Source organism: Micropterus dolomieu, linkage group LG18, assembly GCF_021292245.1.
Source record: "Micropterus dolomieu isolate WLL.071019.BEF.003 ecotype Adirondacks linkage group LG18, ASM2129224v1, whole genome shotgun sequence".
NCBI lineage: Eukaryota > Metazoa > Chordata > Actinopteri > Centrarchiformes > Centrarchidae > Micropterus > Micropterus dolomieu.
The window spans coordinates 28575078-28602102 of record NC_060167.1 but is presented as its reverse complement, the minus strand read 5'-3'; the positions used below and the strand labels follow the sequence as shown (position 1 = coordinate 28602102).

At 39.4% G+C, this 27025-nt stretch overlaps 1 protein-coding gene across 7 annotated transcripts in view; it reads right to left on the bottom strand.

Moving 5' to 3' along the window:
* Positions 1 to 27025, bottom strand: part of slc2a9l2 (solute carrier family 2 member 9, like 2) — a 147439-nt gene that overhangs the window by 16275 nt on the left and 104139 nt on the right. For all 7 annotated transcript variants that reach the window (XR_006821594.1, XM_046029024.1, XM_046029026.1 and 4 more), the window contains one exon: positions 7899 to 8026. Coding sequence is in view for 6 of the 7 variants with exons in the window: in XM_046029024.1 (XP_045884980.1) it covers positions 7899 to 8026 (128 nt within the window). In the remaining variant the exon portion in view is untranslated. The remainder of the gene's footprint in view (positions 1 to 7898; positions 8027 to 27025) is intronic.

Here is a 27025-nt window from a genome sequence, read left to right as displayed (position 1 = left end):
ATAATAACCCCTATACCAGACAGTGTTTGGCGGTGTAATTGCAGAGCGACGCAGACACCAACACACAAGTACGTGCGTAGCCTGTCTTGACGCAGAAGTTAATATCAGGATTAAGGAGGCAGCTAATCTCTAAAATAATGTGTTTAATTTATACACAAAGCTCACACACCAAACTACTTTATTTGAGACCTTGGGAGATTGGAGGTGTTAGAATGAAAAGGAAAGACAAAGAGACTTAGACACAGAATGGCACAAATTATATTTGAGGTTGCTTGAATATGTGAAAGGGGACAAAGGAACAGCAGATGAACTTAAATAAAGTCCTTTGGAGAAAGATGTGAGTGTACTGCAGAAGAATAGAAAGAAGGAGAACATGACACTTAGAAAGAAAGGAGACATTAAAGGAGCACAGGGTTGGTGTACGTGGGCAATAAAATGAAGAGTCAGACTTCTTAGGTGTGACTACTTCAAACTAAAATGTCACATTGATTTCTCCTCCCTGTAATTCAAGGGCTACCACTATGTTTTGCTGGTAGCATTCACTATATAAACATATAGAGCCAATGTGTACTATAGGTGGTCAAGGTAAGCATAAAAATGTCACTCAAAGCGATGATTCATTTGACTGTGCTGTCATCGGATTGTCTTTACAGGTAAATATATGTATCATCTATTGGTCAAGATGAATGTAAAGATTTCAAATGCAGAGATGAAACAGATCTGTGAAAGATGGTTAATGAAGTACATCGCAGGCGGTTGGTTCAGTTGCAGTTAGGATGAAAAATATACTCATTTACGATGCCTGCTGAGACATTAAAGACTGCTACAAAACATCAAAGACAGAAGGTAAGGAAGTGCAACACAGAGAACGGGAGACAGTAAATACAGAATACGCATACAGGCAATTGTACACTTTGTTTTCCGCAACTCCTTTCTCCTACCCTCCTAATCCTCCAGCCCAATTAAAAAAAGCAAATGCACGTTTCCATTCTCACTTAAGATCAGATAATCCTCCAGGCTCTATGTTGCTAGTAAATAAAATAACGGGTCATGGACAGCCATTCGCAGGCTATGCCCCCCCCAAATTAGTTAATGTGCCTTCCCACCCATCGGCAAGCCCTTGGCACCAAACTTTGCATTTTATTAATTCATTTATATAGATCATATTAAGTGAAAACCTTTTCGCTAAATGAAATGAAATCAAAACAAAAATAAGAACAATTTGGGGAAGTAGCCTGTGCTCATTGGCCTGGTACTTGACCTATGACCTACAGGTTTGATTTGTTGTCATTACACATACAGTGAGCAAGTCAGAAGGTGCTAATTTGTTTTTGTGAGAGCAAGTAATTATCAGACCACAAAGAAAAATGCACACGCTGCTGCTCCAGTTCCACCTTACACCGCCACCTCTGAAGAGCCTCCTTCTGTGAGCAGCTGTGATGCACCTGCTAGCGTAAGCCGGAGCGCCACCCGGGGGTCTCGGACACTGGATGCCTTTGTGAGTGAGGTCGTTGGTAATTAAAAAAAGGTAGTGGAGAGAAATCGGGGATTTCATAAACACAAATATTTAAAGGAACATGTGAAAGAGAGAAAGCATGCAATATGTTTTGGAATTGGAGCTGGGATTGTGTGTTGGTTGTGATGGTTGGTTTGTTCTGACACCGACTCTGATTCCCTTACTTTGCATTTGCACAAAATCACATTTTCTATCCCTCTCAACACCTCACCCATTTAATTTACAGTAGCTCACTAAAAACAGCAGTTGTTTTAGTTTGTCTCATGATGCAGAACTTAATGAGTCGAGTCCGTTAATACGTTTTGGGAAAAGTGGGAGTATTGATGGTAGGGCTGGCCCGAATGTCATTTTTTGAGCTTCGATAGTAATTCAGAGTGAATATTCGAAACTTCCGGTAGCGGGACTAAGCAACAAGTTATTATGCATAATTTACTTTTAACTTTTATTATAGCAACTAAATGCTCTTCTTCTGCCTAATGTAATTATATAAATGTGTTGTTTGTTTGTTGCAGCCTACAGCAGTTTACTGATTGATTTTAAAATTTAGGAAATTTGACTGTTTTGATCTGTAATAAAATTATGCAATTGTAAAATTAACAAACACCATAACTGCCACACTACAGTTGTCATCACTCAGTTTAAAGTGCCCCCACTCAGCTGAGGGCTTAATTTTGTTTTCCCTTTGATGTGAACTGGAGTGTTACATTCACTGCTGTGTGCGGAGGTCAGGCGCGCGAAAAAAAACCCCTCAATATGAGAATCTCAAAATTGAAAATCGAATGTGTACCCAACGATCGAATCCAGCCCTAATTGACGTAGTATGTTCCATGGAACATGTACCACTCTGGGGAAATAAGATTTAAGATTAATCCACAGCCTACATTTTTCTGGATTTGTTTTAGGTTTTGGAAAGGGAATAAATTGTACTTCTCCTTTCAACCTCTCTGGGTAGTGATTGTAACTATTACAAGTGTCCCAAGAATAGCCTTTGACCATATCTTGGAAAAATACAACAAAAAAGCCTAAAAAACGACTCCTTTTGTATTAGAGTCAATGGAGCGCAGCCATGAAGGCGTTGGACCTCAGTTAGACCGAGTCCTATACTGCACTGTGATTGGCCAGCTGCATATTCGGGGGGTGGCTTAGCGAAGGGTCAATTGAGAGTTATGAGCTCTCTTTGTGCTTTCTTTGTGAATGGGCATGCCAGAAGAAATAAACTCCAGTCTGGGCTTAGCAATTAAGAGAAACGGCTGAGCTGCAAAACAAAAACTTTGAAGAAGCAGCCTGATTTTCACTTGATTTTTATGGCTTTACTCACCCAAAAGATGTTTCTTGCCACAGGACTACACTATTCACTGCAGCTTAGTGCATACAACTACAATTTAGAATAGGCTCACAAAAATAGAAAGTGAAGAGAAAACCAAAATGAGCTGTTGATTATGCACCAGACTGTCTCAAAGTCATTTTTAAAAGCAAATGTGTTTTCACTGCAAATAGCAATTTTAAAGAGTTTTTTTTATCTGATTGTCACACATTGAGGTCAGATAAATAATCATACATATACATTCCCAGATTTGGTGGGAAAATAAAATACAAAAATAATGAGTCTTAACAGCAGGTTACATCACCCTGGTATCTTGTATCATCCACCCTGATGAGCTGGCACACAGGTTAAGAGTGTGGAGCAGCACACATCTCCTGTCACTGCACACAACTCGAGTCCCAGGAGCCGCAAACATGGGGGCAGACCTCCTATCCAGGGCGAATCCTCTGAACGCACAGGCTGTCCACTGTGGATAACTTTTCCTCACAAATGAACACTCAGTGCCCTTCTTTCTGGCAGAAGATGAGGAACTGGCACACTGGTAGCCAGACACCCCCTGATTCCCCCAGCCAGAGTGACAGAACTTGTATTCAAGGCACACAGAGGAATTTAACGTTCTTACTCAGTGGTTAGCCCTCTGGATCTGGCTTGTGAGGGTCCAAATCAGGATGCTGCCAGTCTGCCCACCAGCATGATGGGAACTATTCAAAGTAGTCATACTTGCTGTACTAACTGGCACATGTTTATAATTGGTGTAACAGCAGGAAAATAATTGTTTTGATGTGTTGTTTTTCCTGCGGGATGTGACAGATGAAGGAATGGCTTTCTCCACTGTCCAAAGGCTATCGGTCTTGAGGCCAAATAAGCCTGTAACGTGGGATTTATTTTAGGGGGGGAGTGATCTGGGAGTCAACATTGGTGTTGTATACAATCACTCAACATCCTTTTGAGAAGAGAAAGTGCAAAAGACAGCTCTGCCACTGGTGTTGGCCCTATGGACCGCAGTCCACCAGTTTGTCTCAGAGCTGCCCGAGCTGCTTTAGTGCCCAAGGTGATGAGTTCATCCCATCCCTGCATGTCAGTAAAGCTGATGGTGCTGCACTAATCACCATTCTCTTCTTAAGAGGAATGTAAATTTAATTTAATATGTCCAGTGTGTTTGCTATACTCTCACTGATCGTGGTCTGGGCACAGCAATGCAAAGCTCATTTTTTGTCACTTCCTTTCGCGCTGGTCTGTGAAGTATACTGGTTTGGCGTACAGGTGTTTAAGAGTGAATGTCCTCATGGGTTAGAAATCCTATTCAACACAGGGCATTGCCACATCACAGGCCTTGTTAAAGGGGGTGTCAATTCAGGACATCTGACTCCTCAGACTCAGAGCAGATTACCTGGGGTACTTAATCTCTTTGGTGTTGTCTGTCTGGATGATCAGAGTGCAGCAATACAGGAGCATTTTGTGTTTGGCAGATTCTACTTGATTTATACTCTATATGCTTTAAAACCTACTGACTGATATGACGACAAGGAGACAATGAATAACCTAAAAAGTGCTTTGGATAAAGCAATCAGCTATGTCTTCTTCTCAGCATGTGTCTGAGTGCTGACTAAAGTTTTGTCACGTCAGTGTATTGTGAAAAGGCAGCAGAGGCCTTGGGACCATTAATGGGATAAGAAGACAAACAAGCACCAAGGACATTTACCTGGCCAGAGGTGTGTTTGAGTCCTGTAGAGCAAGTGGGAAAACAGTGCACTACATCAGAGTGGTCACACTATTAATGGGAATATATGCTCTAGTTAAAATATTGCATGTATTTATTAGTGCTGGGCAATGGTGCATTTTTTAAATTGCGATTAATCAAATGATTTTCTGCGATTAATTGCAATTAATCACACAGTTATGCGCAAAATTGAATAATGAATTCTAAAGTACTATATTGCGCACTTTTAATTTAAATGTACTGCTATATACACAAAAGTGCAATAACATGTGGTTTGCAAACACTTTAAACAAATGAGGTGGTTTTTACAGTATTCCCTTTGCACAGTAGCAATAAAATATTTTTGTAAATCTCCACTTTAACATTAATGTAATCAAATCAAATAAGCTATTTGCCACTGCCAGGCATTACCTTTAATCTAGCTTGTTAAAACAAGTTAGAGTCCAGAGCCACAATCATGACATCCTAACAGGCACCTTGAGCAACAGGTTAACATATATAAATCTGTTTTCTTGTTTTTTTCTGAACGGGTATCAACAAAACATTTTTCCTTTTATCAGGGAGCAGCATAAACAGTCTATGTTCCATAGCAAGAGTCCCTGTTAGAGTGAGGTGATGTGTCGCGGTTGTGCTCGCCTCACACACATGACCGCTGCCGAAGTTGAACTGTCTTCAACTTTTTGTACGCGACGCGGAGCAACAAGCATTGGAAGAGAGACTGATCCTCGCTGTTTTTGAGTTTCCGGAATCTATTACTGTTTACTAAATAGTTATCAGGACATCAACAGGAGGGAATTCACATGGCAGAGCATCACCGCAAAACTAGATAAAGGACTATCAGGTAAAGTTATGTAGCCTATAATTTTAACTTAAGTTAAATAGGCTACAGCTGTATAGCGCACAGAAGCCGTTGCCATGGTTGCTATCCATAGAGCACCTAACATTTACTCATGGAGCGCTTGTCACCCTGTCTGCTCACCGGAGCAAAGAGCAACCCCGCGGGGCCAAGCGACTACGTTGTGATTTTAAGAACGTTCCTAAGACCGGCATCTTCCCCAACACTAATCAGCATGCAGTGTGTAGCTATCCACTTTGCTATGGCATTTGATCGCTTGTCTTGCTTTTATTTATCTACATCTCCCACATGCTGCATACAACGTAGTCTGCCAAAGCCTCCCTCCCCTGGTTGTTTGGGTGGGTGATTTGCAGGCTGATCCCTCCTGCGAACTAATATGTATTTGGTGTAGTGTGGAGTTAAGTAAAACAACAATATTGGGTTATCTTGGCTCAATTGTTGAGTGGTCTATGGCAGTGGTTCGCAAGCTTTTTTCCTTGGCTGAGCTCCCCTGAAAGCGATATACAGACTTTTGTATAAATTATCTAGTGTGTTATCACGATTTTAAAAAAATATGCAAACCAAAGTTTTTTTGACAACCTCAAAACAGATAAAGCTTTGGGCACCCCCTGTGATCTCTGGCGCCCCCCTAAGGGGGGACCCCAGGTTGGGAACCACTGGTCTATGGGATCAAACAACATAATCATGATCCCATAGATATCTAGGAATTGAGATAAATTCGAGCTTGGGTGGTCAATCTATTTTAGATGAATTTGTTGTTATACTTGTGGGAATTCTTTTTACGTCCCGACAGCAATCAATAAATCAAATGCTCCAAAAAAAGCAAGCTTAGTCGGACGGAAGGCCCCCAGTCTCAGACACTGAAAATCCCTGACAACACCAAACCCAATTCTAATGGGTACACACACAATGTACTCCTAGGAGGGTGGTTCGATAAAGTGAAGTGAAAAACACTGAAGTTAAAGGTAAGAATAAAAGAGTGAATGACAGAAAGAGAAAAAAATAAGTTCAGAGGCCAAAGACAAAGACAGAGGCACAGAGGGAAAGAAACAGAGGAGGTAAAATTAGAGGAGACAGTTGACGCTTGGTGCAACAATCAGGTTCTAGAAGCTGAAAGAAGACCCTGGAGTTTCCGGCAAAAACAGCCTTGTGTCAGACACTAACAGGCTCTTCTGTCTGCAATTCTGTCTGTATCTGCTTATTATTTCACTCTTACAAATTTATCCTCCTAAAAGTGGAGGGTCTCTCGGGTCCCACTTCAAAGATGCTCATAATTAATAACAAACTGTAAGTAATTTAAAACCAGAAAAGGTGAGTTAAAGGATTCTCCAATAGCTATGCTTAGCCTTTGCAGCACTAGTTTTCACTGCTGTATTCTCTTGTAGATGTCATGGTTTTAGTTTAGTTAGTTCCTGTTTTATTTTGTAATACTCACCTATCCTCTCATATCAGTCATTTTACTTTTCTGCATTTGTGTTTCCCACCAGTTTTGATTTTCTGCCATGCCCTGATTAGTTTCGTCTGTGCCTAATTATCCTCCCCTCACTAATGTATTTAGTTTGTGTGTTCCTTTGTCTCAGTGCCAGTTCGTCTTTGTGTCTAATGTTCCAGCCTTTCCACATCTTTGTTTCTAATGTTTTTTGTGGGTTGTTTCCTTGCCCCTTGCCTGTTCTTTTGGATTTTGCCTACTTGCCTGTTGAATGTAATGTGTATAATAGGTGTCCCTTTACAGTTTGTTTTACTGCCATTTTTGTGCAGTTATCTGCAGATTGTCTCACTAACAAAGGGAAAAAAAAACTGCGCCTCATAATCCAAGTTAAGTAATAAAAGCAAATGCCTGGTGGAACAGACTTCGTGGCTTAGCTACTCTGCCAGCCGAGGTGGTGATCACACCGGCTTACAGTAGAGGGACTGGAGTTTTAATTTCCGGTTTCAGTTTGTATAATCCAGTACTGATATTCAATTTACTAAAAAGGAACAAAAAGTCCAGTGCATGTCGGGAACACTCTGATCATTACATTCAAACCATTATTGTGAAAAGCTTGTAAATTAGAAGAGATCACTGATGCTTCCAGGAGCAACAATTAGAGCTCAGTAGTTGCATATAATTAGTATATGAAATACATAATGTTATGTAATAGGACTACAGAAATATCACTATGCTATTTTAATAACAATTATGTTGACTAATGAGAGTCCAGAAAGGAGGTCGAGGTGCCTGCGGAGAGTAGGCAGCATGGTGTGGCAGGCAGCCACTGCAGGAATTAATGAGGATCTGACAACTTTAATGGACTGCCAAGGCTGAAGTAACAAACACAGTTGATGTTAATTTGGTTTAGCTGACAATCCACTGATGACTTACTGCGTGAAGTGTCACTTGTTAATTTGAAGCATCTCTACTGATGTTGTAACCCTGAACTGACTGAGCTCCAAAATCTAATGCAAGGTGAACACCTGCACACATTTACATGAGGTAACTCACTTGAATGAATGGGAACAGAAGGCCCACAGCAAAGTTGGACAGCCAGTTGACGATGCCAGCAATCATGAAGGCGGCAGGTCGGTAGGACTGTTCAAACAGTTCCCCGGTCAGGATGAAGGGAATGCCACCTGACAGAGAAGGCAGAAAGACCATTAGTTGTAACAAACCACTGGCAGCGAACAGAAACAAATAAGCTTTGCTCTGAGCATCATTATGTGCTTACAAACCATTAAGAAAAAAATTGCTACATGCATTCTCATTCACAATTCGTCAGATATGCATGCTTGGTCGAGACCCCTTGGCGTTGCTTATTTACACCTGCTTTTAGAGTTCATAAATGACGCCAAGAGGTCTTGACCATGCGTCCGTATATGGCAACTTGGGAGTGAGAACAGGTAGACTACAGGGTGAACTTATTTCAAATTTGAAATGAGTAATATCATGTTTTACTACATAATATAATGAATTGTTATTGTTAATAATAATCCCTTTCATCAGGAAAAAATCATATTGCCGTTTCGTGGCTGCTTAGACAATACAATCAGCAATTTATTTGTCTGAATTGGAATCTTGGGTATATCCATATGAGTTTGACTTGTAAAATGAAAATAAACCACTTTACTCCAGAAATAAATCCCATTAATGCACAAAAATGGAGTGCAAAAAAGGTCTTGGGTTAAAACCTAATAATAATAATTTTTAGTAAATAATTATTAAATAATTCCTTTTGTAAATAAAGCCACGAGTTATTTTACTATGTTTCAATAAGTCAGGAGTTCCTCTGGCCTGTCTCCGAGTACAATGTGCAACCAACATTTCCAAACCTCCACGAGCAGATGTTGATATTTGAATGCTTTGGTGGATGATGATGTCAAACTAGGAGGCTGAAATTTTGAAAAACTTGAAAAACTTGCCTCAAATATAAAAGATAGTAATTCATCCTAACAGATTATTGTTAACTCATTAGAGAGCGCTGTGGAACAATTTAAAACACTACAGTCTGAATTTAGGAATAAGATTAAAGGAAAAATGCTGCCGTAGCAGAAGTAGTCTGGTTTAGCTGTCTAATTGGTAGATTTAGGTTCCATCTTCCCTTCTCCCCCTAAATTTGCACTTGGAAGTTTACTTTTGACAATAACATATTTATAACATGTAACACAAGGGTCTACTAGATAAATTAACATTCAGTGTTATTTTGTTTGAGTTTGGTGTGGCACTAAATTCATCAACTTTTGTTTCAGAGACATGAAAAAGGGGTGTACTGATCCAGGTATCCAAATGACTGATGACAAAGTGCTGAATGTAGTGAAAAAGTTCTATAATGCTCAATCACCATTCATAGTTGGGTCTTAAAGCAACAGTAATAAAATTGAGAGGGTTTTTTTAAGCTTGAATAATAATAGACATTTTTTGAGTTGTTAAAGTCACTTTGGTATTTTCAGGCAATCTCAATCAGGGAGTGTGGCTTTAAGCTTAGTGACAAAAGGTTTCTTACCACATTGATAATTATCAATGAATCCATTTTCCCCCAACACATCGTTTGTACTAACGACTCAATCAACTACCCAAGAATTGTTTTGAATTAAATTTTTTAATTTTCAGTTTATTATGGATAGCCCCTTGAGATGCAGCATCTCGTTTTCAAGAGGGTCCAAATACACATATACATTATACAACAGGAAAAACAAACAAACAAAAAACAAGTGCTCAAAACAATTAAGTTACTAGGCAGCTTACACCCTCGCCCCAGACTGAAGACACATCATAGCTCAGACATGTTATAGCTAGCTCAATAAGTACATCTCATTACACAAGTGAAACCCATAATATATTTAATGAGATTCAATGCGAAAAGGTATCACATAAGAAAGACAGAGGTCGAATCCACAGGAGGTAAATCAATTAGACAATTACATGAAGCAAAATACAATTACAAGCAATACTGTTTAGTCCAGCATCAGTAACATGCACACACATTGTTAAGATATTGAAATACAGATAACCTAAATCTGCGAAAAGATGAGATGGATCTCAATCAAAGAGGGAGATTGTTCCAATTATTATATTATTATTATAAATTGCAAGTAGCTTTATAATGAAATGCTTTACGTCCAGAAACTGAAAAGATTCCTGGTACAGTAAAGATGAGATATTGCATATCTCTAAGTGGATACATAGAACTACAAGGAACCAAGAGAGATATGGAGGACAATCAAAGTAGGCACATTTGAAAATAAATAGGAACCAATGAAAGTCTCTTCCTGAATTAAGCTGAAGCCAATTTAGTGATGCATACATTACACAATGATCAGTTTTAAAAGGACACCTCAGAATAAATCTACACAGAGAGTTAAAGACAACATTCAGTGGCTCAAGAACAGCATCACTAGTGTTCATGTAGATGATATCAGCATAGTGAATAATGGGAAATATGAACTTAGAAATTAACCTTTTCCTGACTTCAAGTGTGAAACAATTAACAGATCTATAGAGTGAACTGAGACAGCTCTTTTTGTGATATGATCAATGTGAGGTTTAAAGCTAAGCTCAGAATCAATCCACAGTCCAAGATATTTAAATTTTTTCAATTACACCATGGAGGACCCATCTTCATCAATATCATCATCAATCATCAATAAAGTTGCAAGTTAAGAGCACAAGGTCGTCTGTGCCTCGTCCCAAACAACATACAACAGGACTTTTCCATATTCAACAATAATTTGTTATTCTGAAGCCATTTTTGAGTCATAATAAAGTCAGCTTGCACCATATCAAAAGCTTTGGAAAGGTTGATGAAAATAGCGCCAGTTAGCTGTCCCTTATCGAAGGCGGAGAAAACGTCATTGGTGAATTTCAAAAAGCTGTAAAATGCTGATTGAAAGCATGAGCAATAAGGGGAGGATCAGAAATTGTAACATTCATTTTTAGTTGATTCATGGGAGTTTTGCTATTCCTATTGAGAACCCAATTCAAATGATTCCAGAACTGTCTAGGGTTATGAAAGTCATTAAGAAAGCAGTCTCTATAATAACTGGATTTAGCGTTTCGGGTTTGAGTCTTGCACTGATTCCTGAGAGATCTATAATGATCCCAGTCGGGGGCAGATTTAGTAAGGCGATATTTGGCCCATGCCTTATCTCTTTGCTTATTGATTAGATGAGAGCTGATCCAGGGTAAGTACTTCCCTTTAACTCTAATAGTTCTAAACGGAAAATGCTTATCGATTACATTGGTAAGTTCAGAGTGAAAAAAGATCCATGCATCGTCAACAAAAGGAATTAGCTGGAATCTGTCCCAATTAATAGTTAATAAAGTTTCATAGAGTTTAAATCCTGTATAAAATAATCAACATTAGGAGGGAAATGTGGCATTTTGATTTTCCAAAGACAATAAATGACAGCGATCACTAAAACAATCAAGACACCAGATTTAAATATCCTTTCCTGATTAGAGACCAGTATCAAGTCAAGCAAAGATGAAGACCGGCTATCCACTCTAGTGGGTTCCTTAGTAAGCTGTGTGAGATTAACACTACTAAACGAAGTAGCCTATATATTTTATGAACATTTAGAGTTGTTAATAATTTATTACACTTAGTAGAAGTGTACCGCATTTTGATCAATGAGCACAGCAAAGTGTCTGAAAAGGACCTTAAGAGGTGGATGCATAATTCGGCAGAGCAGATGTTGTAGGCTATCTGCTGAGATTTGGATCCACCTCTTTTCTCAGCATGAATGAGCGTTACCACCCGTGAGGTCCATGCAGGCAGGCAGAATTCGCCACAACCTGCTAGTTCGTGGCTCCACGATGCTGACATCGTTGTCCAAACATCACAAAACGCTAGGCCCACTGTGCTGACGGCACTCCAACTGGCCTTGGTATTTGGTACTTCTACCGCGACCTGTGAAAATTTGTTTTCCTCTCTCAAAAATGTGTTCTCAGCTTCACGCCAGACTAGTTCAGCGTTCTCAAGAAATTCCAATCAGCTCACAAGCGGCGTCTTCAGCTCTTCTAATTGTGAGTTCAATTTAAAGTTTCATGTAGCCCGGTAGTTAGTGTATTTATGTAACCGGTATTATGTAGCGTACTGTCAAAGTGCACTATTTTGCATTGTTGTGTTGTGATGATACTATCAATTTGGTAGGCTATTTAGTTTTTCAGTTGTGCGCTGTCCAATGTGCAGAAATGTCCCTCCCGCCGTGGAGAAACAGCTGTTTTATTTATTTTTGATAATGGAGATTGTAGAATCATCTATGTGTAGCCTATGAGTTGATATTGTTTTGATAATGGTACATGGTGCTTTTTTAGTTGTAGTAGTGTATACGCTTATGGTAGAGCAGACTAGAAGTAAAATGCGTCTCTCCTCTCAGTGAGATAGCAGTTAAACTACATGTGTGCTGTTAACTTTGTTTACAATAGGTTTATAATAGAGTCGGTTTAGGAGGAGTTGGTTTGCATCACTTCAGGCAATTCACTTACAGAAACGGCAGTAGCAATAATAAGTAGCCTAACTATAGGATATCCGAAAAAAATTCCCCATCACTAGAGCCCACCCATTGAAAATAAATGCCCTGAGGAGAACATTTTCCTACCTCCCTCCTTCGCACTGATGGAAAGTCTTGCAGGAAACAGTAGCGCAGGCTTAAGTTTATAGAGGTCCGACATAACTTCACGATACTTTGATCACTGTTCCATTACTTCGGGAGTGTAGTCCTCATAGATCGCAATAGATGTCCCACAGTACTGAAGCCTTCCTCTTCTAGCTCTGGCTTCACTTATGATAGTCACTTTATGCTGGTACCTTAGAAGGCATATAATAAGTGGCCTAGGTCGCTGACCTGGGCTCGGTTTAGCAAAGACAGCTCGGTGAGCCATGTCACAATCCGGCAGAGAACCCAGAACACCCTCACCGAACACTTCCATCAGAAGCCCCGAGAAGAAGGAAGTGGGCTGGGCGCCCTCAATGGATTCAGGCAGGCCGAGTAGCCTAATATTATTGCGGTGGCTACGTGATTCCAGATCAGCCACTTTAGCCAGCAGTTTAGGGTTATTTGCTGACAATGAAGCATGCTCAGTCAGCTAACGTCTATGAAAATAAAGTCTTTGCTGCTTATCTGTTCTAAAATTTTAGATCAAAGAGCATGGCAAGTAGTTTAGTTTTTTTCTCTGAATGTAAGAAATTACACACTCATTTAAGCAAAAAGAAAAAAATCACAACACAACAACAACATTAAAGGCAACTACTCCCAAGAAAACAGTATAATAGAAAACAATGCAACACTTTTCAGATTTTGCAATCTGTAGAACAACATTGAAAAACCAATGCCTGTAGTGGGTGCAAGGCACATCCTTGTTAAATCATAGTGGCCAACTTGAAAGACACAGTAAGACAGGTCTGACTCTGTTTGTGTAGAAAGGAAGACAGTTACACAAACAAGACTCATGCAGACAAGATTTGCGCATTTCTCTGCCCCCTCGATTATGGAAGCATGAGGAATGCCACTACTGAAAATGGAATAGACGGTGACATTTTCAACCATATTTCATCAGAGTGTAACCCTTCGGGAATTCTTATGTGCTCAAGTGAGCCAACCACCTTCCCCAGCGCAGAGTAAAGATAAAGGTGGAAGGGAGATTGGGGCTACTATTGACTTGCAGTAGGCGTGTGTACAGTATATTGCGCAACAAAACATGATAAAGGGTCTATGCTGTCGTGGAGTTTTTACTTGAGTTTTGATGTGACTGATGAAGTGTGAATTCACACATGAACAGTGATATTTTCGAAACATCGCACTACAACAACAACAACAACAAAGTGAAAGACAAAAGTCAACATTATAATTCACAGCCAAGACACTCGATAAGTTATAACTTGTGTCTTATCTGGGCTACATGTTATCTGGCCCTTTTTGAATAAGCAACCTGACAGAATTTTCGTATAGGTGAAGATAATGTTCAGTGTAGGGAAAGACATGCTGTGGTAGGGTATCTTTTACCGTCTGAAAAACGCACAAAATAGCCACAGAATTGCACACTGTCTGCTTCCAAATCTGTGGATTTCGCATTTTATCATCATAGCAGGTTATTTGTTGTCACATAATTGCCTCTGAGAAGACAGTTAAAGAGGTACAAACCACAGGAGCATTTCCATTTAAAGCTGAATGAAAGCCCTCAGCACACTCTTAGATTTAATTGCTTGTGGTAATAACCTGTCTCCAAATTTCATATCATGAATAAGATGCCTCCCTGTTTAGCAAATATGACCAGCGGATTACAAGTGAAAGAGTGTGTGTGTGTGTGTGTGTGTACTTCCTACATAGTGAGGATCGGAACAGGTGTGTTGGTGTGTACTTCCTACATAGTGAGGATCGGAACAGGATTTTAACCAACAAAGTGAGGACATTTTTGAAAAGTGAGGTCCTCACTTCACTTCAACTGTTTGAAGGTAAGACTTCAGACTTCAGATTATGTCAATGGCGGTCCTCACAAGGATAGAAGTACAAGGATGTGTGTGTGTGTTCATGCATGCCCAGTTGGCCAGATTACACACGTCGTGTTGCATTTTTCAATCCAATCACCTACCAAAACTGTTCAATTAATTAATGAAATTAATTAATTAATGGTCACTAACAAGAAGTGCAGGTGCCCTGGTTCCCATCATATCGTACATCTACGGTGAGGAGGATAATTGTGGAAACTAATTGTGGCCACGCTACAGTTTTGAAGTTATTCTTGAAATGCCAAAGCTATATGAAATTGGCTAATCCTTTTTTTAGTTTGTTCAGCAAACCCAAAGAAGCAGCCAGGTCAGTCTTGCCGCTTTCCTTCTCACTGCGATCACTTTCATTTTGTTTCAGTAAAGCTAAAGATGTTCTTGTTGACATTTTTCTTTTTCTGTTGTTAGACAACTGGACAATATATTTTTTCATGGGCGGCTGTGGTTCAGGAGGTAGAGCAGATCATCAGCAGATCGGCGGTTTGACCAGCTTCACCAGTCTGCATGGAGTGGACCCGGGCTGGGGTACACCCAGGACAGGTCGCCAGTTCATCGCAGGGCCACACATAGACGAACAACCACTCACGCTCACACTCACACTCACACCTAAGGACAATTTAGGGTAACCAATCAACCTAGCCTGCATGTTTTTGGACGGTGGGAGGAAGCCAGAGCACCCGGAGAGAACCCACGCAGACATGGGGAGAACACCATGCCACCCCCAAATGTGAATGTTAATTTACTATAATAATTAATCGAAGGTGCTATATAAGTACAGAACATTTACTTTTTAAAGGCAGGGTAGGCAATTTGTTTCTAAAACACTTTTAGCCACATTTGTTGAAACTGTCTTTATATACCAATACATACAGTATTAGGGGCTCTGAAAAAGAGATATAAAAAAAATATCGGCGTGGCTTTTCAACGATGCAGACAACTGAGGGACCCCAATGGTTTTTTCTGCTGATAGGTAACATAATCTGGCTTATTTTGTTTTTGATGGTAATTTGTTACTTTATTAGTAGTTTATGTATGTATTGTAGTAATAATGTATTGCTTGCCAACGTAGCTACCTACTTAGCATACAGCTAACGTTAGCTACTACAGTGAAGGTGTAACATTACGCTGGTGTAGCGAGCAAGAGTAGAAATGATGAATTATCAGTAGCAGCAGCTGAGTTGTAAAACAGCAGCACCACTGTCTAGGAGAAGTTAGCCAACACTAACATTAGATAAGACAATGTAGGTGTAGACTGTGCCTATTTATAACTTATACCTAGCATTACCATTTGTCTAAGCTGTTCACTGTTGCCAGCACCGGTTTATTTATTCATGTTTAGTTTGTTGTTATCTTATCAGTGTGTGCGTTTAATATTATCTTAAGTCTCCATGCATTGTTTGACTGTATGTTACTCCTGTTATCTCTTTGAACAAGACATTTTAGATATGTGGTGATGTAGCTTATTTGTGTGTGAAAACACTGTAATACTGTAAATGGTGCTGCTATGCCATGAATTATATTACCAGAAGGGAAAAATGCAGTATCTTTTATTTATTATTAGGGAGGGAGGAGTCAGTTGTGGGGCAGTTTAGTTATATAACACCGTAATGAAAGGGACAGAAAGTTGTGAACACTTGTCATAATTCGGGAGAAATGTGACCTGTGAGAGGACAATGAAAAATATGAGTTTCCCGTGAAAATCCGGAGGGTTAGCAATAGGGCTGGGCAATAAAACAATAATAATTATCGCAATATCATTTTCCTCAATAACAATATAAAAAATGTTCAATATATCGTCAATAAATATTTGGTTTAATTTATTTGAATCATGGACAAATTAGCACTTAATTTTTCAATTAAAAATATTTATTTTGTTGAGAAAAAGAGGCCTGAAAAAAGATAAACTTCATCATATTTGTTGAAAACAGATTTTATCATAATAGTTTTGAATGTTCCACCTCAGATCTGTGAAGTGATCCACTGTTTGGCATCAAAAAAAAAATCTGATCTGGGAAAAGATTCGGAATTTAGCATTAAGGCCTGCAGTCTGAATTAGTGTTCTAGTCAAGACCACCCAAACCGAGACCAAGTCAAGACCAGAGTTTATTGAGACTGAGACAAGACCAAGACTTTTAGGGGCTGAGACGAAGTCGAGATCGAGGGAGGGCGAGGCCGAGTCAAGACCAAGACCAGTTCCCCACATTAAATGACACACAATAAAATGTGTAACAAGATCATAGGTACTTCTCCAATTGATCTGAAAGATCCACATTCCCATAAAAACACCTACATAAAAACACTAAGAGTTGAAATCAACGGAAGCATCTTTATTCAACACTCCTTTTCCATGCTTACTTTAGGGGGTAAAAGTCATTAACGGGAACAACACATTTTTAATTAGGGTTATTGGTTGCATTTGAAGCAATACGTTTTACATCCAATCAAAGTTAGGATGGTAACAAATAAATCAGACAATGCACAAGCAATTTATTGATATGGTCAAAGTTATGGTCTTGAAATAAAATCCCGAGTCCTCAATGTCCGAGACAGAGACAAGACCGAGTACAAATGCTGTTGAGTCCGAGGCGAGACCAAGACCATCAAAAAGTGGTCTTAAGACTGGTCTCGAGACCAAGACCGCTCTCGAGTACTACAACACTAGTCTGAACGTAGTGTTAGAGACAATAGAAATTTCTCCTCTAAGATTAACAGTGACACAGCACCCCACTGTGTCAGAGCAGGCTTACAATACGTGTTTTAGAGAAGCTCAGATTTCCACATACACATTAAGGCCCCCATTTACACTTGGCATTTATAAACATTCTCAGTTCTTCCAAGTATAAACACATACTGCACTGTACAAAAGTTCTGACCAGTTGATTTCATCACCACCTGACCGTCTGCGGTACTCGACGGTCCTAATGGTTTTTTAAATTGTGTGCACCAAATACAATACACATACTGCTGACTACAAAACTGCATGTCAAGTGGGATCACAAAGGCGTGGGCACTGTCTGACAGATTGTTAATAAGTACATCGTGCTCCTCTCGCCTGTTCAGAATCCCTCTAACAAAGGAATCAATCAATAGATCAATAGAAATGGAATACATTTCTAGAACAAGCAACAGGAAACAAGAGGAAGAGAATTTTTTTTTCGATGGCAGCCACAACAACACTGATCACAGTTCTGCCAGGAAAGGACAAATCTGCTTCACACATGATGCAGGGAGGGTTGGGTGACTAGCCAACCTCGGCATTTTGTGTGTGTGTTTGTGAGTGTTCAGTTTAGACCTTTTCCGAGATAAACCGCTCAGTAAAAAATTGTGTTTCATATTCTTATATTTTGGTGGGGACTAAGATTAAGGTTCGGGGTAGGGTAAGGGTTGTTTAGGCATGTTGTGATGGTAAAGGTTATGGTAAGGGACTAGGTAATGCTTTATGCCAATGTGATGTCCCCACGGGGATAGAGGAACAAACGTGTGTGTGTGTATGTGTGTGTGTGTGTGTGTGTTAATGCAAGAGGGAGATGACAGAAAGAGAAGAAAAAGGGTTAGTTGAAAAATTAACTGATGGTTTGACAAATGCGCAACAAGCTACATTTGTAGTATTTTGTATATTAGGGTATTTTTTCCCACTGATAAATCAAGCCTCTGCTATTTCTAAAAAGAAGCTCTAATAATTCACACAATAATGATCCATAATGTCGTAAAGGTATTTCCAAACTTAACTTAGTTGAGGGGGCTAAATGAGTGCCCTTACTGCTACAACATGTTCCATGTCAAGCTAAATTCATCTTTTTAGTCTTTTATTGCCTTTTGAGTCTTAAGCTGGGTGAGCCCAGGGACTGTACATTAATTAAGCCATGTATGGTATTTGGCCAGTATAATTATGTTAGTGGAGAGCCTCAGAGGAGACAGCAAAACACCACAGCAACTCATCGAATGAATACACTGTTTTGTTACAATACTCTTATTACACCATTTCTTCCATGTTGTAGGAAGACCACAAATTGATGTGGGTATCGATTTCTATTCCTATTTGTATTTAAGATTAATTTCCTGACAAAGCCACATGCATGAAAGGTTATACTGAGAAATGTAACTGCTGGAGGGATTTACATATATATAAAGTCAAACTGGCTAATGTATCATGCATCAACACAGCTTAGAACAGAAAACAAATTAGAATTGGTTCATGCTACATGCATGTGCAACACTGAACAGCTGGGCAATACATGCATCAGTTTACACAATCCCAAACAACACTTTCAAGTTCCTGACCACTCAGGCATATATATATAGTGCTTTGCTGGTGCAAAGCTCTAACATCCGCATCACAAAAACACAAAAGTAACAAAGTTAACCACACAATGAGTATTGGGAGCCTCTTTGATAATCAGTTGAAAGTGAGATTTGTCAATCCTGGTCCCCTGGAACTTTTATGGTTTTCATTCTAGCCATTAAATCAGTAATAATTTACAAGCATAATTAATCAGCTACATTTCACCATCAGATATGATACAAGCAGACCGTTCATTTTCTGGGGTTGGAGGACCAGAAATGGTTACTGATGATTATTTAGGGAGCAGATAATTATTGGTGGTGACAGATTTAAAATGAGGGAAGATCTAAATGGCATCAACAGCCCCAAATGGCATCATAGCACAAAGCTGATCAGACAGAAATTACACAGCAGTTCTTTTTTGGTTTGGATTTGAGACAAGAGCTAGTACACAGCCTTCTGTTTCAGCTTGACCTCCTGAGACATCACATTTTCATGGGGGTCGGCCACACTCTACCAGTGCCAGAGCCTTGATCTGTTGTGCCTCAGGCAGAGAGCCACAGATGACAGGACTCCGGTGAGAAGGCAGCACCAGAGGCCACTGTTGTATTCACTCACAATTGGTTCTGACAGGGGTTAACCAGCTCATCTGTATAGTTTATCAGTGAACCAGCAATCCCACTTCATGGCTGAGAGAAGGATTATAAACCACAATTTTGGCCATAAATATAGGAATATTACAATTTTATAAGACAAGCTAAGTAGTTAATATTTGTTTCCCTCATTCTAAAAGGATTTATCAAGTATCTAGAAGTACTACATTTGCCCTTGTAGTGACTCATGTGATTTGCTTGTGATATTATCCAACAACAGCACACACACTCTAAATAAAGTAATTATGTAATAGGATAATCATGTCACACTAGCAGAATCCTTCCACATTAGACATCCATGTCCCACATACAGCAGCATGAGCAGAGTGACAAACACTAGGGCGGCCATGCAGAAACGTTCACATGCAGTGTGTATATATAGTAGATCTGCAGCAACGAAGCATGAGTTTTGAGATTTTGAATTAAAAGCTTCACATACCGTTAATGTCGGCAAGCAAATTTTGGGTTGAACTTGATAACTACAAATAACATTTGTATCTTTCCAAAGGTGCAAAATAAAGTAAACTTAGTCTGATCTTTTCTATGTAAATTATGCAAACTAGCAACCAAAGGGAACTTTTCATACAAGGAATCAACATTTTAACCAATAAAGAGTGCAACTAAAGAAGAACAGCAGACATAATAATGAGCTATGTGTTGAAAAACACACAGTGTAACTCAAATATTATCTCAGTATCAGAGGCACAGGTACAATGCTACTGTGATGCACTTCCTACCTGCATGCATACAAAATACAGCCAAAAAGAATATCCATCCATCCATTATCTATAACTGCTTATCCTGTGTAAGGTCGTGGGGGCGCTGTGGCCAATTGGGCGAGAAGCGGAGTACACCTTGGACCTGTCCCAGTTCATCACAGGGCTGACACATACAGACACAGAAAGCGGATAGTCACTTTTCATTTTGGTTTGACAAACGCGTTTTTGATAAGCAGAACGTTATCTGACATACTGACAGTGATGAGAGCGAGGAACATAAAATTCAAGAAACTGTGTTGACAGGCCATTTGATAGCAAAATATTAGGGTGTTGCAGCTCTCACAGATAAATAATATAACTACAGCAGATCAACCTCTATTGAACCAGCACTCTATGTAAACAGAGTGATCAATCATCTCCAGACGAGGATATATATAAATATATCAAAGCTGCAGGGATGGTGCTTGTGGATAAGTCTTCTGTTTTTAGTGATACTCCCACCTTATACAATATCAACTAGTAAATGTAAGTTCATTATCCGTACAATTCCTCAATTACCTTTCAAATGCAAAAAGAAAGAAATAAAATAAAATACATAAAACCAATCTCTTGATCCATGATTCAGGTCACCATCATTAAAAACATTTCAATCCTCCTTACTTACTTCCCTGAGAACTGAGGAGTAAAGAGAAGTCCTATGCAGTAAAGTCTTTTACTGGACAGACACATCCTTTTCTTGGAAATTTAATAGTAATTGGATCCTTCAGCTGATATATGTATATAACGTCCAATAATATCTTTATATGGTGCAATACCATTCGGTACAATGTACAATAGTAGCTTCTCGGAGGGTAAACATGGTAAACATTATATTTGCTGAACATCAGCATGTTAGCATTGTCATTGTGAACATGTTAACATGCCTAAGTACACTTCACACATGCATGGCTGTACACACTGGTCTTGTTTTTGTTGTTAGTCAAAAATTACAATATGCATTTTGGCTCAGTCATGGAGAACGAAAGTAAATGTTTTGTGCATTTCTCAGTTTTTTAAAAACATATTTTTATATTTCCTTTTGTATACACAACAAAAATCACAGCCAAATTATCACAAACTTGTCTGTGAATATTCCCAGTCATTCAGGTCTTCCAAGGTGAATTAAAATCAAAAGGCAAGATACTTGAAGACGTTTCATCTCTTAACCAAGAGACTTGCTGAGTTCTGACTGACTGGGTGATCTGATCAAGGTGATAACACTAACTTATTATCACCACAAAATAATAAAAAACAGATTTTAATTATCTGCTTGTCCAATAGATTGCAGAAACTACAGGAAAGAGATGTTGCTGTGTTGCCCTGGAGAGAGCAGAGTTGTGGCACAAATTAGTGGCCATGATTAGAAACAATATTACATGGAAATAGAAAACATGATCATTAATCACGCTGGTTGTTTCACCTTCAGATGGTCATTTGGGTTGTGCAATTTAAAAAAAAATAGCCTTGATGATCGTGTCAGCAACACTCAAGGGTGTGCACAGGTAGAACTGTTATACTGTTTTTTCACAGGCACACTTGTTAAACTCACACCAAGCTGGGATCACATACTGTCACATCACAACAGGACCACTGTAGTGGTTTGATAGCAGAGCAGACCCGTGACTGTCTCCTTGTGTGCTATATTGATTGGCTCACCACATGTGTGGCTGGCACTGTTTTAAAAGTCCCACTGGGTTCAACTCTCAGTTCCTTTAAAACTTGTTACTGAATCACTTTGGTTTGGAGTTCAGTTGCACTCAGATATCAGCTTTGTTTTACTGTTTACTGATGGAATTGTGTCAAGTTGCTGCTGATGCAAACAGAACATTTGTTGCTGCTGCTGCTTACCCTTTAAAACATTCGATCAGTGAACTAGAGGGAGGCTATTATTGTGGCTTTTATTGGTTTGAAATATTTCCGGTAGGAATGGTACGAGAAGAAACAACCACACTGAGCTGTTAGATTAAGAATAGGCTCAACTACGGTTTGTGCAAACCAACACACCTACAACAGGTCATCACGGTATACTTATTTCATTTACATATTTTACCTTCATGCACTGTGGAAAACCATTCGCAACATGCTAGCACATCTTGAAAGGTCGCCCTTCAGCTCTGTATGAGGGTGCACACCACTAGACTTTAGTGCCTTGTTGTTGTGACAAGGTGATTACATGCCCGTCTCAAATATGCACAAGATTGTAGCTGTCCCTAAAGTGTAGTCTGGTGAATGCAGTGGCACTATTAAATAGACAGTAAAGTGATTGTATTCCAATACACTTGCAGTTAAATTCAGCATATATTTCCTCTCGTTTCGCTAGCTCTCTGTTGTGCATGTGCTCTGAAAAGATCCAGTTTTCCTACACAGCCCTGGCTCTGTAAATGGAAAACAAAGAAAGTTGTGTGGACCTTGACACAGCCAAAGAGGGAATGGCCCGAAGTGCAGAAAGTTATATGACCAGGCAAGGGCGAAGCTGTTTCAATGCTGGAAAAACCTCTGAGATTTGAAATTTAGGGGAATCAGTCCTTCTGCAGAATCACTTACTGTCCCCTTAAGATGTTCAATATGTGAGCATGGCAAATGGATTACAGTTCTTGAATGTGATGTTGTGTGAAAGCTGATAGTCAATACAAGGGTAGAGCCCTAACTCTGTCTTTCCCGCAAAATAAAAACCTGCTCCAGTTGGTAAAGTAGAACAAGGGGTAAATCTTGAAATGATGGGATCTCAAGTGTAATCTTCCATAGCAAATGTTTAAGGACCCCGTGTTGGATAAATCCGTCCCTGCGGGGGACAGGCTACTGGCAGAAGATCAATGTCACAGTCATACAATATATGTAAAGAAAACATTGTTTCCTGCTTTTAGTAAACACCTCTCAGGGGTCTGTTTACATGGAGGACAGTCAGTTTCACAGGAGACATCAGCCTTGGGAGGAATAGCAATATCTGTGAGGTACACTAGTCAAGGAACAATCTGGACTCTGCTCCTCTGGAAGCTCCATTTATAGCTGGGATGCAATCAGAGTCAACTGAGAATTACATGAAAATCTGAAGATTTCTGATTATTTTTTAGTGTGATTGTTTTTTTCAGTGGCAAGGTGCACATTAAAGTGGGTGCTTGAAATAAGTTTTCACTCATAAGTCTAAATGTCAGAATACTAACCAGAAACAGTATGGCGAAACAGGAATATTAAATAGTGGCAATTGCATATCTGTGTACTCTAAATACAAGATACATAACAAGACATTAACCAAATGAGGTGGTAAACAAAAAGATGATTAGAGCCACTAAACACACAAAATACACACCCACCTACTAATAAATTCAGGTGTTCAGAGGCAATTTCTCTCTCACAGACTCATAATCCATCCGCCTTCTTCTTCTTCTTCATTTCTTTTTGCTCTTCTAATTAAATTGTGTTCTAATACTGGCTGCTGCACATCATTAAGTTTCACCTTGGCCTGAGTTCCCTCCGCAGTCTCCTCTCATCACTTCTGTCTCTGCATATTTCGCTCGTGGCTCCTAAAAAGCTGCAGATGTCACTCTTGTCAGGAAGTGTTCACATCTCACCCTTGGTATCTCTCATTACCTGCTAACTCTCAGAATAGCAAGTTTGGCTGCCCGAGGTTTATTTACACATTTCCAAGTAAGTAATAGGTAAAGGGGATTCATCTTGTTCAGTGGTGTTCTGTCATATCCTCTATGGCAGGGGTCGGCAAATAAGTCTGGCATCGGGCGAAATTATTTCAAGCCATTACGTGGCACGCCAGAACATAGTCAAATTATTTAAAATCCTTGGATACTTGTGTGCATGTTTAGCTCAGTCAGTAGTGTGCGGGACTCCCATTGGGAGGGTTGTTCTAGGGCACAATAACTTAATTGAAATTATTATTTGAGTAACTGTAGCTGTCATGACTGAGATCTATTTAACCACCGCTATCAAATATATTTATTTATTTATTTTTCTGCTATCAAAGCAATCTGGACACAGGCCAGATATTATTGCTGGCGGGCCAGTACTGGCCCACAGGCCGCCTATTGCCGACCACTGCTCTGTGGCCTGTCTGTCAGCCGTTTCTAAAGACCTCTCTGTCTCTTTCAACTATGGTATTTTCTCCTCCCAGGAGAACTGAGTGAATTCACCATCCAACTATAACAAGACCACAGGGTCTGCTCCACCATGCTGTGAACACAATGACTGCAAAAAAAAATCCATAGCTCTCCAGCACAACTTGTTGCACAATTGTTTGGTGTGCATTGCAGATCAATTGCAGAAGAGTGTTTCATATGATGAATCGATTCTACATTTGTGTTATAAATGCATGGACAGGCAGTTTACAAAATTGTAGTGAAAACTGTGATACCATTTAGATTTACACCACAACCTGTATTTATCAGCTCATAGTCAGAACTTGAGTGGTGCATATTTGTTCCACCTTTAAGCTTTACAATTCAATTTACATGTAATTGAAAACTTGTATTACATATTCAACACTGATGATAATGTGACACAACAGCTTTAATTTCATTTATTGCCTCTCAAAGCTCCAATAACGTGCATATTAAAACATTTACCACCAGCTTGAACAGATTCAACCCATGGATGATGGTAGATGTGGCCAAATGTTGCTTTCAATTCATTTTACAGATCTGAATGTTATAACAGTGGTGCAATTCATTTCCAAAATTAGAACTGCTTCTGTGATAGCAGCTACTCTACTACTTGCTGGGAGAGTGTGTGTGAAGTTTAAAGAAGTCCTACTCTGAAGTACAATTTTTAGTAGAGTTCAGCAACCTGACCCAAACCTGACGAGTGTTCGGGGGTTTCTTCGGGCTTGGGATGGATTATTTTCAAATGTAATGTCATGACAAAGTTATCCTTTTCTCTCCCTCTGTATATGTTTTTCACTGGTGGGCCGCCGTGCCTTATTCTGTCTTGGTTTATTGCTGTTGTCAGATTAGTGATAGCAAGTATATAATTTTGTCTTTAAAGAAGAATGACAAAAGGTTCAGGCCTTGGTTTTATGCTCGTATTGAACTCTTCTGAATTCTTAGTCCCTCTAAGATGATATTTTGCATTTAAGTTCTGCATATAAATGAGTGAAACATTAAAAATGCTGTTACTGAAGGCTCAAAGTTATTACGATTATAATTTTTTTTTTCGTATGGTCTATACATGAAGAGAAGGACAAATGTACGTTATTGTCAGCGATGGAAGAAGTATTCAGATCCCTGTACAGTATGTGAGACTTACATAATAATGTCAGAGGTTTGTAAGTTCAGAAATAGCTTAAAATTGAAATTTGTTATATTAACAGTGGATCAAATGACTGCCTGTAATGTGTAAGAGAAATACTGCAGATCCCTAGAGTGAACCATTGACTGTATGTAAAGATGGATGACATGGCCGCTCTAATTAGTTATTTGATGCTATTAAAAGGGGGTTTTACATCATGATTGATGGCTGGGCCCTGATTGCGACTGAGTCGGTCATGTTTATGGGTGAGACCTCGATAAAGCTGCTTCAATCCCGAACACTACTGTGCAGGCTCCTAATGACGTCGTCCATCTTTATATCCAGTCTATAGAGTGAACTGGCAGCACGAATCGTAAGTATTGGCCACAATGTAAGGACATAAAGCATTCATTCTTTTGTGAAAACACTTACTGTTTATTTTGTCTTTCAGCAGTATAATGGAATAGTGGCAAAAAGGCTTAATGCAGTTTTAAGAGCGCATTGAAAAGGCTCAATGTGGCAGTACAGTAAATCACTTGATTGGCTAAGTTGTTGTCAGAACCAGTTGAGAGTTTTAGTAAAAGCATGAATATTTTGATGGAAAATTGTTTGCAAAACGAAGAAAAAGAAAAAGATAGGGGGCATTTGTATCTTCCACCTGTGGCCATTTTGTTTTGTTGATGCACAATTTACATTAGGACAATGAAGAGTCCTGTGTGATTTGACAGGGAACAACAATTATTTCCCTATTTTCAAATAACAATGTGTATCTATAATAACTGCCTCAGTAGCTTTTCCATATTCAACCTCAGGCAGTTTCTCACCATATGTGCACAAAAGAATATAATTTGCCTTTTATCTCAACAAATAAAAATCAGAGACACCAGTGGCCTGTACTACGAAGGGAGTTCAACCTACTCAGAGTTAACTCGGGGTTATCAGGCAAACTCAGGGTTGACAAACTCTGACCGCCTACACTGGAGTTAAATGGTACTACGAAGATGGATAAGATGTTGGTTAGTTGAGTCCGTGTTAACCCGGTGTTAACTTAATTGGAGTTGGTGCGCGTTTGCAGAAAATGGGTGTGTTCGGCCCTGCAGGCAGAGTTTTTTCACAACGGCGCATGCTCCATATTTCTCCAGAGGAATGTACATTGGTAGTGTCAGGAAATTATGAATGTAAAGACAAGTTAACGGCTAAATCTAATATCGTGGCGGACGACAAAGCCAGGGCGGCTTGTTGGCATCGCATTGAGTAAATCTTCACAGTGTTCTTATTGTATACAGTGGGGGAAATAAGTATTTGACCCCTTGCTGATTTTGCAGGTTTGCCCACTTACAAAGAATGCAACAATCTACAATTTTAATCATATGTACATTCTAACAGTGAAAGACAGAATCCCAAAGAAAATTCCAGAAAATCACATCATATGAATTTATTAAAATTGATAACCATCTGATGAGGAAAAACAAGTATATGACCCCCTACCAAACAGCAAGTATTCTGGCTCCTACAAGCCAGTTAGTCTTTCTTTAAGACACAGCCCCAATCCCAACCAATTATCTACATCAAATACACCTGCCTCACCTTGTTACCTGTATAAAAGACACCTGTCAACACCCAAACAACCAGCATCCAACATCACCACCATGGGCAAGACCAAAGAGCTTTCTACGGACATCAGGGACAAGATTGTTGATCTG